Raw genomic sequence first — 19,164 nt, 5'->3', positions numbered from 1 at the left:
CAAGCCGCTTTTTTGCAAGCTAGTGGAAATAAATAGGTGGATTAGCGAATTGCATAGTAAGCAACAACACCAAGTAACGTAGTTCAGTTCCCTAAGCGGTTTGAGATAAAATCACTTAAGCAAAAATTGACCAAAAAAAGGGTACTATTGTGAACGAGTGAATGAAATGTGCATACGAATGAGCATATACACGAAAATAACAAAGAAGCCGTAACAACACAGAAGTAGAAGTGTCAAAGCAGCTAAAAAGGGGACCAATTAGCTGATAAACTTCCACCACCTGCATGGCTCCGCCATGATGAAACTGTTTAGATAGTTTCAAGCGTTTTTATTTTGCAAGTGAGCTTGCAAAAAGAAAAACAACTACAGTAAACAACGGTGTCGGACAGCAAAGGTTTATGTGTTTAATTTTGTAGGCCGAGCATTGCCGGGTGAATTCCTACAAGTGAAGAATTTTTCTATTCCTCCTTTGCCATACCTTCCTGTAAAACATGGCTGGTTTGGACGATTATCGTCGCACTTTCGTCTTGTATTCTAGTTACCTAAACGAAACCCATACCTGTTAAATAATGATTACTAATGGTAATGATTAGCCGTTCCATTGATTATTTTCTTTAAACGCCATTTAATGATTACTTGCCATTATTTTCTGTTTTAAACATATATGTAATACTCCTATATTGCTATAAAAGGCTAGGTACATTCCCAAACATCAGAGTGCCGATATATTGCTGTTTAAACGTTTTTGCCTTTGTATTCAATAATCGAATGTACCTAAATTTAAATTTTTTCTTGTCACACTTATGCTGCTACAATCACAAAAATTTTATAGGCTGTCTTGTTTTAATTTCGAATTCAAAACACATTGCGAGCATTTTCTATTAGCAATATAGTATTACATATATCGCACACTAACTACAAAAGAGTCACCACTTGAAAAAATGTAAATGTTCAGTAGAGAAGAAAAACGGTTTATGTGAAAACGTCTGTAATGTTATACTGAAATCCAGTTTTACAAAGAAGGATACCTTCATTATAAAATGAATTGACGAAATTTTGTTGTAATTATTTGTTTACGGACAAAATATATAGCAATTTTGAATTATGACTATTTCTAAGAATACTTACTACTCGTACATTCACAATTATTTCATCAAAAAAGGCACATTTCACAATAATACAAGCAAATTTACTCACTCTTTACGTATAAAAAGACACAATTTTAATTAATACACAACAAAGTTAAAACTTTTTTGCAACAAGATAGTCAGAATTTAAAATAATACACTTTATGCGTAAAAAAACTGTTCACTTGTTCCTAAGCACATTGACGCAACTAAAAATAGTACTCTTTAGTTGATAGAGCGCAAGCGATGCAATCTACACCAAAACTGGCATAACGGTAATTTTCCAGTTAAAGAAGAAAATAATGACAACGAAATTTAAGGGGCAGTTAGAGATGTGTACTGTGAATTGGTTTATGGAAAAAAACCGATTTTGAAAAATTTTAAGTTGTGACTCTTTTGTAGTTAGTGTGCGATATGGTTTTTAATGATTACTTTTCAATTGATTAAAAAATCATGATTTTTTACGATTATTGATAAAAATCAAAGGTAATCAAAAATAAAAAAAAATAAAAAAAAAATTAAAAATCAAAAGTAATTGATTCTTTTGATTTTTAAAATTTTTTTTTTTGATTATGTTTCCGCTTTGTTGAAAGAAATATTCTCGTTTCTTGCATGCTCGGGATAATTTCTACATACAAGTACATTTTAGGATGCAATAGTAAATCGTAAGCCCTTATCGATGCGAATATAAACATGCAACATATAGGGCGAATAGTATCTGAGTGTTGATCTAAACATATTCACCGGTACGTATACACACATGTGCATATTTTACTACACTCAGTATATAAAATAATGTGGGATCGAAAACGGCGGTTTTTCTAATTGTCCAGACAATATGTAAAAAATGTTGGATTCATAGGTTGGCGTCCAAAAGCTTTCATTTACCAACGATCCTTTATGGTTTCATCCTTAAGTCTAGCCAATTTTGTTATATCCAAAATAAATATAACCACTATTACGTCATGGCTATGCACAAGTATATTGGTGGATGTAACGTTATATCATGAGCGCTTATCAAGGCATGTGGGTACATATATACCCACCTACAAATTATCGTGTCTATAGATGTATCCGACGAATACCTTGCGGGGGAGTGCATATTGCTTTACGACAAAACAATAAGCTCAAACAATATTGTAACTAATTTACTGAAATTCTGCTTATTTGCAACCTTCTACTAACGTTCGTATCGCTAAATTGTCGAATAAATAACTCCAACATTCAATAATGCAAAATGGCCTTTATTAGACAACTTTGAAAGTACTTCACAATAACACTTATACTTCGCAACCAATTGCTGCTTACTCAGCTTTCGCTCCTTTTATACTCTCTGCTGTCTCGTTCGCATACTTCTATAGGCGTTTCTTCTTCTAGAATTTACTACTTGGTTACCAGACATAAACTTACCAGCTATAAACTACATATGCACGTTTATAGCCTCTCGCTTAGCTATATGCGCGTGTATATGTGAGTAATAGTTCGCTGCTGATTGCATACTTTTGTGAGTATATCTCCGCTGCTTTTATGTACATATGTGTATACATAATGATTGATTCGTGTATGTTAAGTGACTGCTTAGTTTCGGCTTAGAGATGATAGAATCCCTTAGTGTTGCTAATATTCGTCACACTACCCTCCACCTAAGTCTGATCGTCCCGATCAGACACATTTTTCCGTCTACACGCTGCCAGCCTTTCCAAATGAACCACTTTAATTTTTTTCGTGGTTTGCCAATTGTTTGAATGCGCTAAACTACATCGTTGATTCGTTTTATAACTTTGCACTGCAATTTCGGGGACAAACCTTTTTTTCGTTATGGGTTGTATAACAGCACTAAATCTCCTTCCTGAAAACCTTCCGAATAAATTGCTTTATCGTATCTGGATTTCATCTATGAGTGACATTCGTGTTCGTTGCCTTACAAGATCGTGTATTTCTCTCAGCTCTTCTTCCAAGACACCAGTAGATTTCTTGAAATTTCTCTCCGCATCGGCATCTATCCCAAACTTCAAATCAGCTCGCAGTCGAAGGTCATTGCATAAAATTACCTTTGCGGGAGTTTGGCCCGTTGTCTCATGCACTGCCGATCGGTAAGCCATCAAGAATAATGATATGTGTGTATCCCACTCCTTATGGTACTTGTGTATTACTTTCCTTAAATGCTCCTCCTAGGTTCTATTGAAACGTTCCACCATACCATCGGACTGAGGATGCAATGCAGTTGTCCGTGTTTTTCGAACGCCCAACTTCTTACCCATTTCTTGGAACATAGCTGATTCAAAATTCCTGCCTTGGCCAGAAGGTAACTCCATTGGTACACCATACCTTGCAACCCAATTGTTTGTAACCACTTCTGCTACTGTTTCCGCTTCTTGGTTTGGGATTGTGTATACCTCTGGCCATTTGCTGAAATAATCCATAACCACCAGTACATATTTGTTTCCGCAGTTGCTAGTAGGAAATGGACCTGCGACATTCATAGCGATCCTTTCAAATGGCGCACCTGAGTTATATTGCTTCATCTGCCCATGACATCGGGTTTTGGGCTCTTTCACTCTGCTGCAAACCTCGCAGTTCGCAATCCACTCAGTGACCGACTAACGGCAACCAACCCAATAGAATCTCTGTTTAATCTTCTCGAGCGTCTTCGTGATTCCAAGATGACCTCCGCTTGGACCATTATGCAGCTCGCTGAGCACGTCAGGAATCCTCTCTCTGGGAACAACTATCAGTTTCTTCTTGCATTGACCATCCTCAGTCTCCCATACTCGATGCAAGCAACCGGATATCAATTCTAAACTGTTCCACTGTGCCCAATATGACTTCGCAATGGGACTCTCTGCTGACATTTCCTCTCTATTTGGTCTTTCGTTTCGTTCGAGCCCTTGCATAACATGTGACAGATCAGTATCTTCTAGCCGACACTTCCTTAGTTGTTCCTTGTCCCATTCAGCTGTACATGTTATAGTCATTAGCCGCACATCTATAATGTCTTCTTTAGCCTCGGCCTTTGAACAGTGCTTGAATTCCAAACTACATGGTCTTCGTGACATTGCATCAGCATTTCCATGGGTACTACCTTTTCGATGCTCAGTGGAAAGGTCATAGCTTTGTAGTCGCTCGATCCACCGTGCCAATTGCCCTTCTGGATTACGAAACTGCAAGAGCTATTTCAACGCTGCGTGATCTGTCCTGACGCGGAATCGCTGGCCGTAGAGGTAGTTGTGAAAATGTTTAATGCACTCTACCAATGCCAACAGCCCTCTCTGTGTAACGCAATAGTTCCTCTCTGGTTTTCCAATTGAACGGCTGTAATACGCAACTACCTTCTCCTGTCCATCGACCAGTTGTGATAAAACGCCTCCTATAGCCTCCCATTGGGGCGGTGCACAAACGCTCCTTCAATGTTTGGAAAGCCACTTCTTGCTCCTTCGTCCATTCAAAAGCTTTATTTTTCTTGTAAGCTCACGGAGGCTATGGGCTACGCTGGAAAATTTTGGTACAAACCGGCGGTAATATGTGCACAGCCCAATAAACTTCTTAATTCATGCAAGTTCTGTGGCCTTGGCCAATCCTTTACACCTTCTATCTTTTCATTCGCAGTGCAGATGCCCTCCGTCGTTACCTTGTGACCCAAATAATTTACTTCATTTTTAAACAGCGAATACTTTTTGGGACTTAGTTTCAGACCAGCGCCAGCTATTCTCTGGAAAACTTTCTCCAAGTTCTTAAGATGTTCATCAAAGTTCTTGCCCAATACGATGATGTCGTCCAGGTACACCAAGCATGTTTTCCAGTGTAGTCCTTTCAGTACCTGGTGCATTACAAAGTCCAAAAGGCATCACTGTAAATTGCCCAAGACCATCACCGACACTGATGGCTGTTTTCTCTTTGTCTTACTCCTTTACCTCCACTAACCAGTAGCCGCTTTTCAAGTCCAGTGTGGAAAACCATTTCGTACCAGATAGCGAGTCCAGAGTATCGTCAATTCTTGGCAATGGGTAGCTATCCTTTTTAGTAACGTCGTCCACGCAAAACCTAATTTTTCCATCCTTCTTCTTCACAAGTACCACAGGTGAGCTCCATGGACTGGCTAATAGTTCGATGACGCCGCTGTCGCTCATTTCTTGTACGATTTGACTCACAACTTCCCGCTTCGCCAGTGGAACACTACGAGGAGCTTGACGGATCGGCCTCGCATCTCCTTTGTCAATTTGATGTTTCACAACGTGGTTGCGGCCTGGTTTGGAGCCATCTTGGCCAAATATGTTGGCGTACTTTAGGAGCAGTTGTTTTGCTTTACTCTGATAGGCTTCCTCTAGTCCCTCCGTCCATGCCGTGATGTCATTTGAAAGATCAGTATCTATTAATAGATGAAACGTGTTCATGGACCTTTTTATAGTTAATAACTACTTCAGCCTCTTGTCATCTTCCCAAAATAGCTCTTTTGGTCAGTTTGAGTGGTGACTTGAACTCATTGAGTACTCTTACCGGAATGCGTCCATCTTGTTTTGTCATAGCCGGGGTTTTCTCTACAAGTACATTCGGTGATGATTTGTTTGCTGCTTCGACAACCCACAATTTGTTTGTCCCACAATCTCCAGCAACCTTTGTCCAGATGACTGCTTCTGATTTTGGTGGTATCTGCTGACTCTCTTCCACCAGCACTCGTATACTGCTGTAGCCTCCCTCGTAGCCGAAATTAAGTGGCACATCCATGTTCTTATATCGCATCGTCGTGCTTTGCATTTCGATCTTGATGCCTTGGTCGGTTAAGAAGTCCACTCTAATTATGATTTCATCAATAATATCTGCCACTATAAAATTATGTAGTACCGTGACGTTCCAATTGCTACTTCACATTCTACTTCTCCAATTACCTGAGTATCCTCTCCCGTGGCTGTACGTAATCTTGCTCCGAGCAATGGTTGTTGTTGTTGTAGCGATAAGGTTGCTCCCCGAAGGCTTTGGGGAGTGTTATCGATGTGATGGTCCTTTGCCAGATACAGATCCGGTACGCTCCGGTACCACAGCACCATTAAGGTGCTAGCCCGACCATCTCGGGAACGATTTATGTGGCCACATTAAACCTTCAGGCCATCCCCTCCCTCCCCAACCCCAAATTCCATGAGGAGCTTAGGGTCGCCAGAGCCCCGTCTGTTAGTGAAACAGGGTTCGCCGCGGATAGGAGAGGTTGACAATGGTGTTTGGAGAAGCTATATATTGTGCTGGTAACCTGAAGGGTTGCGCTACACAGCCCCTTGAATTGGTATTTTAGTCTCCTCTTACGACAGGCATACCTACCGCGGGTATATTCTGACCCCTAACCCGCTGGGGTCCGAGAAATGGTCTTATCTTCTTGTTGACTACATCTGATCGAATGATGGAATGATATGCACACGTATCTACTGTCAGTAAACGTTCCTTTCCATCTACATGCCCTCCGACAGTAAGATTGCTTGACCTTCTTCCAATTTGTGAGATAGATATTATGAGGCATTCAAATGCGGGAGCCAGCTGTCGCCCCCTGCGGCTGACTAGTTTTAGTTTAACGACTGAGTGGACTTGGAGATCTGCTCATCTCCTTCAGCTCTGCGCTTACGGCCTCCCACATTGTTGGAACTATTAGGACCGATGCTGCAATGACGTGCAATGTGGCCTGGGTTTCCGCACTTGAAACATTTCATAACTCCTGCATTTTTCTGTTGTGATCCCTTCAGTGATTCCAAAATTGTATCTACCCACTCTGGCCTTTCTACTTCCACACGATGAGCTTTGTAAGCGGACTTACTCAAAAGTGAGGCAGTTTCCTGAGTCAGTGCATGGGATACTGTTTCAGCAAATGTTTTCTTTGGGTTTGCGTATGTAGCCTCGCTTCGTTACGACGTTCCGTATGCCATTTATAAAATCTTTACCCTTTCAGTGTATTCAAGGATGCGTCTGCATTTGCGAGATGAGCCAATCCTTCAACATCCGACGCAAATTCCTGCAAGGTCTCATTCGCCTTTTGGTAACGGTTTTGCAACTCAATTTGGGATATCTGTTTCCTATGCTCGCTTCCATAACCTCTCTCCACAGCGGCCATCAATGCGTCATAACTGTTCCGCTCGTACTCTGGAATAGTCTGTAATATTTCAGCTGCAGGCCCTTTCAATGCCACGAACAGTGCAGCAACTTTTTCTTCCGCATTCCAGTTGTTCACTGCTTCGGTCTTCTCAAACTGTAGCTTAAAGACCTGGAAAGGAACAGAACCGTCAAAAGATGGAGTTTTTACTTTCGTATTACTCGCTGAAGCAGCCGGGCGATTAAGATGCAATTCCTGTATACGACCTCTCAAAGCATCCACCTCTGCCTCGAATTTTTCTTCAAATTGCATTATTTTTTCGTCCATGCGGGCTTCGAGTTTTGATGATATACGCGCCTCTTGTGCTTCTAGTTGCACTGTTATGCGTGTCTCTTGTTCTTTCAGTTGAGTTGCCATATATGTCTTTTGATCTTCCAGCTGTGATGAAATTCGTGTTTCCTGTACTTCAACCTTGGCTGTTATCTGTGTCGACATTTCTGAAATACGCGTTTCTTGTTCTGCAATCTTGGATGTTATACGAGTCTCCTGTGATTCCAGGAGGGATGCTATACTTGTCTTCTGGTTTTCTAGTTGAGAAGACATTTCGTTTAATATTTGTGACGGCATTTGTTTCAACACTGCTAGTATCGCGATAGTGTCAACACTTGCAAATGGATTCGGAGTCTCTATCTTCTCCTCCATTTTAGTCGCTGACTCTTCCACATCAGGATAAAATACATACTCGTCCACATTAATTCATTCCGTCTCCATAGCGTCTCGTAGCCGTGCTTGAAGTTCGATCTTATTGCCGGTTGTATTCAATCCACGGTTCTCCAAGTCCTTTTTCAGTTGCTGGATCCTGAATTCACTTAACTTTGCCATGTCCAAGTTATATTCCCAATCTTCGGAATTTATTCAACAATTCCTCTTCTGACACCAATTGTAACGAATTTTCTGAAATTCTGCTTATTTGCAACCTTCTACTAACGTTCGTATCGCTAAATTGTCGAATAAATAACTCCAATATTCAATAATTCAAATGGTCTTTATAAGACAACTTTGAAAGTACTTCACAATAACACTTATACTTCGCAACCAATAGCGTGCTTAAATCAAACTGATTGCTGCTTACTCAGCTTTCGCTCCTTTTATACTCTGCTGTCTCGTTCGCATACTTCTAGGCGTTTCTTCTTCTAGAATTTACTACTTGCTTACCAGCTATAAACTACAGATGCTATAAACGTGCCTCTCGCATAGCCATATGCGCGTGTGTATGTGAGTAATACTTCGCTGATGTTTGCATACTTTTGTGAGTATATCTCCGCTGCTTGTATGGACATATGTGTATACATAATGATTGATTCGTGTATGTAAGTGACTGCTTATTATCGGCTTAGAGTGATAGTATCCCTTAGTGTTGCTAATATTAGTCACAATATGTATGAGTAACACTACTTAGGTTGATAGCATCACTTCCAACTGGAGCGATCCTTTAAGTTGTCATTCATCATCATCATGATCAGTTGTCTTACAAAAAGTTGTTATATCCCAGATAAATTTATTAATATATGTCCATGTTCATTGGATTGAAACTTCTTTTTACTTGTTTTATTTTAAATGTACTTGTATGTATAAATTATCCCATGCATGCAACAAACGAGAATTTTTCTTTCATTTTTTTCTATAACACTTGTTTACAGCCAAAACGCACCAGAGCGCTATTATGAAATTCCTATGTAAAATCACCCCCTGATTCCGAAAATCAAGGTTATTTTTAATTCTATGGTAAAGTTTTTGAGATATTTACGAATATACCGTTTTTTCAAAAAAAAAAATTTAAAAAAAAATGGGTCCACTTAATCATATATATCTTAAGAACGAATTGAGCAAATCCAAAACAGTTTGAAGCTTTTAAAAGGTAATAAAATTTGCTATAAACTGTGCATACAACACTTTTTCTAGGCCCTGCAGATGGAAAGATAACGAACAATCATTACCGATTTTTTCAATATTTTTTTCTTAATATAAAAAAATCTGTATTTTGCGAAAAAGGATCTCGAAAACTTTTTATTTTTTGCAGATTTATTTTCTCTCTAAGCTCTGTTTTATTACAAAAAAAAAGCTTTCATTCAACAAAATCGATGGACTAATACAAAAGTTATAAGCATTCAAGTAAATATATCCATTTAATACTTAAGTACCCTACTGGTTCATATGTGTTAGTATTCGCTAACTAACTGATATACTGAAAAATATAAAAAAATTTGTATTTTGCGAGGAAGGATCTCGAAAACTTTTTATTTTTTTGCAGATTTTTTTTCTCTCTAAGCTCTGTTTTATTACAAAAAAATAAGCTTTCATTCAACAAAATCGATGGACTAATACAAAAGTTATAAGCATTCAAGTAAATATATCCATTTAATACTTAAGTACCCTACTGGTTCATATGTGTTAGTATTCGCTAACTAACTGATATACTGAAAAATATAAAAAAATTTGTATTTTGCGAGGAAGGATCTCGAAAACTTTTTATTTTTTTGCAGATTTTTTTTCTCTCTAAGCTCTGTTTTATTACAAAAAAATAAGCTTTCATTCAACAAAATCGATGGACTAATACAAAAGTTATAAGCATTCAAGTAAATATATCCATTTAATACTTACACAATTGTACCAGTAGGGTACTTAAGTAGTGAATGCTTATAACTTTTGTATTAGTCCATCGATTTTGTTGAATGAAAGCTTATTTTTTTGTAATAAAACAGAGCTTAGAGAAAAAAAAAATCTGCAAAAAAATAAAATGTTTTCGAGATCCTTCCTCGCAAAATACAAATTTTTTTATATTTTTACAAAAAAAACTTAAAAAATCCGTAATGATTGTTCGTTATCTTAGAATCTACAGGGTCTAGCAAAAAGTGTTGTATGCACAGTTTATAGCAAATTTTATTACCTTTTAAAACCGTTTTCAAACCGTTTTGGAATTGCTCAATTGGTTCTTGAGACATATATGATTAAGTGGACCCAATTTTTTTTTTTTTTTTTAATAACGGTAAATCGTAAATATCTCAAAAACGTTACCATAGAATAAAAAATAACCTAGATTTTCGGAATCAGAGGGCGATTTTACATAGGAATTTCATAATGGCGTCTCTGGTGCAGAAAAAAAGTTGGAATTTGTGATCCAGTGCAATCGGAAACAAGTAAGGAAGGCTAAGATCGGGTGTAACCGAACATTACATACTCAGCTGAGAGCTTTGGAGACAAAATAAGGGAAAATCACCATTTAGCAAAATGAACCTGGGGTAACCCTGGAATGTGTTTGTATGTCATGGGTATCAAATGGAAGGTATGAAAGAGTATTTTAAAAGAGAGTGCGCCATAGTTCTATAGGTGGACGCAATTTCAGGATATCGCCATAAGGGTGGACCAGGGGTGACTCTAGAATGTGCTTGTACGATATGGGTATCAAATTAAAGGTGTTAATGATTATTTAAAACGTAGTGGGCCTTATTTCTATAGGTGGACGCCTTGTCGAGATTCGCAATAAGGGTGGACCAAGGGTGACTCTAGAATGTGTTTGTACGATATGGTAAGAAATTAAAGGTATTAATGAGGATTTAATAAGGGAGTGGCCCTTAGTTGTATATGTGAATGCGTTTTCGAGATATCGACAAAAATGTGGACCAGGATGACCCAGAACATCATCTGTCGGGTACCGCTAATTTATTTATATATGTCATACCACGAACAATATTCCTGCCAAGATTCCAAGGGCTTTTGATTTCGCCCTGCAGAACTTTTTCATTTTCTTCTACTTAATATGGTAGGTGTCACACCCATTTTACAAAGGTTTTTCTAAAGTTATATTTTGCGTCAATAAACCAATCCAATTACCATGTTTCATCTCTTTTTTCATATTTGGTACAGAATTATGGCATTTTTCTCATTTTTCGTAGTTTTCGATATCGAAAAAGTGGGCATAGTTATAGTCGGATTTCGGCCATTTTTTATGCCAAGATAAAGTGAGTTCAGATAAGTACGTGAACTAAGTTTAGTAAAGGTATATCGATTTTTGCTCAAGTTATCGTGTTAACGGCCGAGCGGAAGGACAGACGGTCGACTGTGTATAAAAACTGGGCGTGGCTTCAACCGATTTCGCCCATTTTCACCGAAAATAGTTATCGTCATGCGGCCACCGTGGTGTGATGGTAGCGTGCTCCACCTATCACACCGTATGCCCTGGGTTCGCACCCCGGGCAAAGCAACATCAAAATTTTAGAAATAAGGTTTTTCAATTAGAAGACAATTTTTCTAAGCGGGGTCGCCCCTCGGCAGTGTTTGGCAAGTGCTCCGGGTGTATTTCTGCCATGAAAAGCTCTCAGTGAAAACGCATCTCCCTTGCAGATGCCGTTCGGAGTCGGCATAAAACATGTAGGTCCCGTCCGGCCAATTTGTAGGGAAAATCAAGAGGAGCACGACGCAAATTGGAAGAGAAGCTCGGCCTTAGATCTCTTCGGAGGTTATCGCGCCTTACATTTATTTATTTTTTAGTTATCGTCATAGAATCTATGCACCTACCAATTTCACAAGGATTAGTAAATTTTTGTTCGACTTATGGCCTTAAAAGTATTCTAGACGAATTAAATGAAAAAAGGCGGAGCCACGCCCATTTTGAAATTTGTTTTTATTTTTTTATTTTTTTGCACCATATCATTACTGGAGTTGAATGTTGACATAAATTACATGTATACTATAAGGATATTAAATTTTTTGTTAAAATTTGACTTAAAAAATTTCTTTTTTAAAAGTGGGCGTGTTCGTCATCCGATTTTGCTAATTTTTATCTAGCACACATATAGTAATAGGAGTAACGTGCCTGCCAAATTTCATCATGATATCTTCAACGACTGCGAAATTACAACTTGCAAAACTTTTAAATTACCTTCCTTTTAAAGTGGGCGGTGCCACGCCCATTGTCCAAAATTTAAAAAATTTTTTATTTTGCGTCATAAGGTCAACCCATCTACCAAGTTTCATCGCTTTATCCGTCTTGGGTAATAAATTATCGCATTTTTTCGGTTTTTCGAAATTTTCGATATCGAAAAAGTGGGCGTGGTTATCGTCCGATTTCGTTCATTTTAAATAGCTTGAGATGAGCGCCCAGGAACCTACATACCAAATTTCAGTCAAAATTTACTCAAGTTATCGTGTTTACGGACGGACGGACATGGCTAAATGAATTTCTTTTTTCGCCCAGATCATTTTGATATATAGAAGTCTATATCTAACTCGATTAGTTTATGCCGTTACGGATTACAGTTATGCGAACAAATTTAATATATTCTGTGAACTCTGCTCAGCTGAGTATAAAAATCATGATTTTTTTTGAATTTTTTTAATTTTAATCAATTAGTAATTGCTTTATAAGAGAGTAAGAGTTTTTCTTCTCTGACTTCTCAAGCTATTGGAAAGTTACAGCTTAGCAAATATGTATATGTACACATGCATGCCTTATATTGTAATAATTTCTTTCTTATATATTTTTTCAGTTCTCTTGGCTGTCTGCATACCAAATTTGGGTCCAATTATTTCCCTAGTGGGCGCTGTAAGCAGCTCAGCATTGGCGTTAATTGCACCACCAATTATTGATATAATCACATTCTACCCAGTGGGTTTGGGCAAGTATAATTGGATATTGTGGAAAGATATTGCTATTATACTATTTGGCTTATGTGGTTTTTTCTTTGGCACTTATGCAAGCTTAGAGCAAATTCTTAACCCAGATATAAATTAGTAAATTTTTTTGTACGCGCAACAAATGTATTTAAGTAAAATAGTTTGAGAACCCATTGTGTATGTATAAATAATGATTGCATGCCGTATATCAGTCATTCCAACCTTCAGGTTTGAAGCTGTTATATTTCGATACGTTGATTTGATTTGCTCATCACCACTCATCATGACGCAATAAAACCATAGAGGTGAAATCAGTGGTACAACAAAAATTTGACGGCCCTCATAATCCGGTGATGATTTTCAAAGTAGTAGGAGGGAAAATTGTTAGTACTATTTTGCTAACTTAGTAATGTAATGTGAGGAAACAAGGCAAATTCGATATATATCCACATTGAAAACGGGGAAATGAAAAAAAAGAGAAAACAGAGGAAATGGGAATAAAAAGTAGAGGAATCTGGAGGGAAGTCGGAAAAGCAAAGAGAACAAGAGGAAGATGGAGATTGAGAGTAAAAGTAAGAATAAGGGTAATGGTTTGAAACAAAGAAGGTAAAAGAGATTAACAGGAAGGTTAAGAATAAGGATAAGATTAAGAGTATGAGTAATAGTTGGAGATTGATTTGGATAAGAGCAAGAGCGGGAAGAGTAAGAGGAAAAGTGGGAAGATTTACGGAAGAATGAAAAGGATAGGGAAATTGAATGAGCCGATTAAGGCAAACTAGAAAATGCAGAAGGGAATAAGAGAGAAGAGGCAGGTGGATAGATAGAAAAAGCCAGAACAATGTCTGTCGGGTTTGATCATACGGCTGGGGGTATTTCTTATCTGTATAAATGTTTGTTTACAGGGTTGGCCAGAGCTGTTTAAAATAAAGTTCTGATAAGCAAATCTTTTTTAGCCATCATGTAAATCTATAAGCTCTGCTTTGATTGAAGAATCGTTGCTGTAGAACCTCTGCCGTTATATATTTGTACCTACCCTACCTTAGCGCTTGGTTTGCATAGATAAATGTTGGGTCTTGGGACCGTAAACCGTCGATACCGAGTTTTCGTATTGCAAGCCTCGTAGATACTAAGCCGCAACTTCATGAAATTGTTCCAAATCGTCATTCATTTCATTGACGTCAGCAGTATTTTTCCATATTCCTCTTGTGGACCACGAGATATTCTGAAGATCCAACCATTCAATTCCGTTGACTAAAACTTTTCCATTTCCTCTCAGGAAAAAGAAATAAACCCTCCCACAAAAGGAAATACAGGCCGCAAGCGTTATTATCCTGCAAGTAACTTCATACTTCAGAAAGGCGCTAATGTAATCAGACCAATTCTAAATATTCTCGCGGATTTTTTTATTCCCGCGGAAAAATTCCTCCAATTCTTTTCTCCTAGGGAGAAGAATAATTGGGGAATAGGAATTTCGAATTTTCGAAGTCAGCTGTTTTGTCAATTGAAATTTCGTTGCGCATTTCTTATTTTGTTTAAAAAATTGTAAAGTTTAATTATTGTTGCCAATTTGTTTGAAATTAAGAAGTAAGGTATAAACAATGCACATTATTGCATTTCATGTGGTATTCACTGAAATGAGTAATGAATTGGTGCCACAGCAACATCAACAGAGGAGCATAAGAAGAAGACCGGCGGGATAACACAAATCTGCCAGAGTTGCCTGCATTCATTCTGCAAAGCAATTTTCTGGCTGCCAAGTCGAGTTGAGTTCGCCTTTCGCCATATGCCAAAATCTATTTACGCCTTCTTAAAAAATCCTTGCGCAATTTCTGGATGGCTGCATCAAATATGCGAAGAGCTCTTCCGTTGCTTATGATATATTTTTCGACTTAAAATAAAGAATATTGTGGTTGTTGTTGTTGTATTAACAGTGAGAATATTGTGGTAGAATGTAAATACATATTTCAGCACAAATTTGTACAAATAAGTGTCCTTTCTTAAAATAACAAATTTTCTTTAACTATTTTGATGCATTCCCTTTAATTTAACAAGTGAAAAAACTCCTATGAAATGGCAAAGAAATCTCCCTCTCCCTCACATTCATAATACCTACTTTTCTCCCATAACCGGTTTCCGCTTTTTCGAACATTGTTCAGAATAGGAGCAAAGGAAGAAGTGAAAAAACTAACAAGGAATTTTTATTTAGAATACGAGGAATGGTAGAAGGGAAAAAACTCGCACGGAATTTTCTTTTAGAATTGGGCTGAATATTTTTTTATGATACTGAAAAAATCAGTGCTGCAGATAATTCAAGAAGCAATACTTGAATTTCTGAAGGCGAGTATTGTCAAATGCGAGTCCGTTTTGTAATATTGACTTCACCTGTCTGGTTTATTGCATCATTCCACTCATGATAAAAACGTTTACAAGGTATAAACGTTCTATCTTCTGGTCGGCCATGACTTATTTTTGAAGGTTTTGTGCAATTTTTTTATATAAAAATCAATTAACAAACAAGAGAAAAAAATAAAATATCCAAACAAATATGTAAGTAGGTATCCATTAGACCGGGTCCCAAAAACCAGTTGCGGAAGTCCGCCCCTAAATTTGAAGCTTATATTGAAAGGGTTTCGGAAAAGTTTTTAAAATTGTATTTCCAAAACCCCCTCAACACAAGCTTCAAATATAGGGGCGGACGTTCAAAATATTTGTTTGTATTACGAACAACCCGGTCTAGTGTTCAGTTGAGAAACTTTTTTTTTTGTAGTTTGACTTCTGAATGGCTTCTCTTTGGCTAGCGTAGAGACAGTAGAGCTAAGGTAGCTTGTTGATTGTTGCAGTAAATCGATTGGTTTGAGTAGTGGATTTTTGTTGATGCAATCCACTTATATGGACCGATGTATGCTTTTTTGGCTTTTACTTTGCGCGAAGGGCGTGGTGGACGGTATCGTAACACCGATAAACCAAAGTATCTTAATTTAAATTTTTTTTTAACTTAAAATTTTGCTTCTGCAAGATTTCATATTGCTAAAAACGTCATAAAAATTTTAATTATTTCGAAATAAACTAAAATCATTTCTTATATTATCCAAAAGGTTACAAGGAAACGTTTTATGTACATAGCTGTCAATCTGACCACATCTGCAGTTATAATAGTTTATTGCATTAATTTTGTACAGATAAGCCGTGTCATAGCTAAAGCCTGTGAAAATTCTGTTTATTTGTTTAATTTGAAGGGGTGTAACTGGATATTTGTGAAACCATGTCCTGTTTTTAATATTTGGGGAAAACTTGAACAAACAGATTTGGTTTGTTTGACGAGTAGTCTGTAAAATCGTCATGCCATTTTTGCCGGATTTGATATTTGATGGCATTTAAGGCTTCATCACTAGATAGTTTTGTGTTTATTATTTGTACACAATTGGTTGCAGAGATCCGCCTTTTCAATCCCTGGGATACCTTTGTGACTAGGTGTCCAAATAATGTCCACTAAGTCAAAGTCAACAATACGTATTATTTGGTGTATGTCATATACACACGAGTTTTTAGTTGAATTTTTAGCTAGTAGTTGAGACAAGCAATAAGATTATCGGTAAAAATCGCTATTCGTTCATAGTTCCTTTCTTTTGCGAGTTCTAAGGCTTTTTTATGGCATTTAATTCACCAAAACTTGATGAGAATATGAAATCTAACTTGAATTGATATTCCCTTGAATTATATTCCACATCCCGTGGTGCTTGTACCGACGGACGCGTGCCTTCCGTAAGGTCATTGAATCCGCCTCGGCACATTTCATTCCCGCCGGGAGAATTCCCGAAATCCGGCCCCACTTCCCGGCGGAGGCCGCGAGCTTAGCGAGGGAACGCGACCTTATAAGACAGCTTGATCCAGGCGACCCCCAAATAAGGGATATAAACCAACGCATCAGATTGCTTGTGGACGAACACAAGCGGGCGAAATGGGAAGAGCACCTAAGAGGTTGTAACCTCTCTACCGGTGTAGGTAAACTTTGGTCCACCGTAAAGTCCCTATCGAATCCGACTAAGCACAAAGACAAAGTTTCCATCGCCTTTGGCGATAAGGTGCTGTCGGATGCGTAAAAATCGCTTTCTGCCGACAATATATAATGCATCCTACGGTCGACAAAGATAGACGGAGAGCCAATAGACACGCACATAAACACAAACTCAGCGCGTCACCAATTACCATCACCGCTAGAGAGGTTGAGGACGCCATTGGTCGCGCTAAACCATCCAAAGCAGTGGGCCCAGACGGCATAGCCATGCCGATGCTTAAAAACCTAGGGAAAGAGGGTTTCAAATATTTAGCGCATGTCTTCAACCTGTCTCTTTCCACCTTTGTCATACCCGAGAAATGGAAAATGGCCAAGGTGGTCCCGCTACTAAAGCCTGGGAAACCAGCTAACGTAGGTGAGTCATATCGTCCGATATCTCTCCTATCGCCAGTGGCAAAGACGCTTGAAGCCATTTTGCTCCCTTATTTCCAAGCACATTTGCAGCTAGCCCCTCATCAGCATGGCTTCAGAAAATTCCATAGCACTACCTCCGCGCTAAATGTCATTAGCACCCAGATAAATTGCGGTTTGAATCAATATCCCCACCATAGAACAGTACTCGTAGCGTTAGACCTATCAAAAGCTTTTGATACGGTCAACCATGGCTCGTTACTGCAAGACCTGGAAGGGTCTACCCTTCCCCCATGTCTTAAAAGGTGGACCGCAAATTATCTGGGTGGTCGGCAGACATCGGTGCAATTCAGAAACGAAACATCAAAACAAAGGAGAATTAAACAAGGGGTGCCACAGGGTGGTGTCCTATCCCCGCTTTTGTTTAATTTCTACATATCTAAGCTACCTTCACCACCGGAAGGAGTCACAATCGTTTCCTACGCCGATGACTGCACAATAATGGCCACAGGCCCAGGCCCAGAGATCGATGAGCTATGCAATAAAATAAACGGCTATCTCCCTGATCTCTCCAGTTTTTTCGCCTCGCGAAACCTGGCATTGTCACCGACTAAATCTTCCGCGACCTTATTTACAACATGGACGCCCCAAATGTCGACCATATTGAACATCCACGTCGATGGCACTACGCTACCGACTGTCCTACACCCCAAAATCTTGGGTGTGACGTTTGATCAGGATCTACATTTTGGTGCGCACGCAACCGCAATTGTTCCAAGAATTCAGAGCCGTAATAAAATCCTCAAATCCCTTGCTGGCAGTACCTGGGGAAAAGATAAAGAAACGCTCTTGACCACATACAAAGCAATTAGCCAGCCGATTACGTGCTACGCGTCACCCATATGGTCGCCAAGCCTAAAAACCACCCACTGGAAGAAACTACAGGCCTGCCAAAATACTGCTCTCAGAATCGCCACGGGCTGTCTTCTTATGTCCCCAGAACACCATCTGCATAATGAGGCGAGAATACTCCCCATCAGGGAGAGAAATGAGATGCTGACCAAACAGTTTCTGTTGAATACCCAGAAACCTGGGCATCCCAACAGACATCTGATTGACGAACCAGCACCGCCTAGGGGCCTAAGGAGTAATCTCCGTGAGCATTTTGAGGAAATACGGCACCTGAGAACCCAGCCGTATGAAGCGGAAAAACACAAGCAGATCCTTGGTGAACTCCATAGACAGGCGTCGGACCTTTATGTCGGGAATTGCCCGGTGAATCCAGTGCTTGAAGAAAAATATCCAGAACTCGCAGAAGAGGAACGCATACTCCCCAGGGAAACGCGTGTCACTCTTGCTCAACTTCGTTCTGGATACTGTAACAGGTTAAACTCTTACCTATCCAGAATCAACCCCGACATACAAAATGTATGCCCCGCTTGCAATGTGTCCCCACATGACACCAACCATCTCTTTAATTGTAATGTGGAACCAACGCCTCTAACACCCCTTTCCTTATGGTCCACCCCTGTTGAAACGGCAAGTTTCCTTGGACTCCCGTTAGAGGATATTGATGACAATTTGTGATCGGTCGCGGCTATTAGGTGGGGCGAGCATTGTTACAACAACAACAACAACGGACGCGTCCGTGAAAAGACTTTAAAATGTCTGGATTCATACTCATTTATCATTTGTGTATATGTGGCTTGCGCACATCTAGAGCTGATGTTTTCTTTTTTGTCATTGAAGGTGTTTGTTATTATTTTTAGACATGGAGAAGAAACAGTCGAATCAATGACCTCAAGCCTGTCAAAGACCTGCCTGAACTCATTGAAAACTTTGCTATAGCTAGAATTACTGAAGGCTGATCG

General features: G+C 38.9%; 1 protein-coding gene across 6 annotated transcripts in view; it reads left to right on the top strand.

Annotated features, from left to right (window-relative positions):
• The window catches only part of LOC137239920 (proton-coupled amino acid transporter-like protein pathetic), a 106,569-nt gene that overhangs the window by 62,967 nt on the left and 24,438 nt on the right, over positions 1 to 19,164 (top strand). For 4 of the 6 annotated variants that reach the window (XM_067765722.1, XM_067765720.1, XM_067765726.1 and 1 more), the window contains one exon: positions 12,741 to 13,525. The exons of 1 other annotated variant lie outside the window; for it this stretch is intronic. In XM_067765722.1, the coding sequence (XP_067621823.1) occupies positions 12,741 to 12,985 (245 nt within the window). In that variant the 3' untranslated portion in view covers positions 12,986 to 13,525. Of the gene's footprint in view, positions 1 to 12,740; positions 13,526 to 19,164 lie in introns of those variants that run through there. One more of the 6 variants, XM_067765724.1, reaches the window with a different exon arrangement.

Source organism: Eurosta solidaginis, chromosome 2 (genome assembly GCF_040869045.1).
Source record: "Eurosta solidaginis isolate ZX-2024a chromosome 2, ASM4086904v1, whole genome shotgun sequence".
NCBI lineage: Eukaryota > Metazoa > Arthropoda > Insecta > Diptera > Tephritidae > Eurosta > Eurosta solidaginis.
This window is presented reverse-complemented; position numbering and strand designations above follow the sequence as displayed.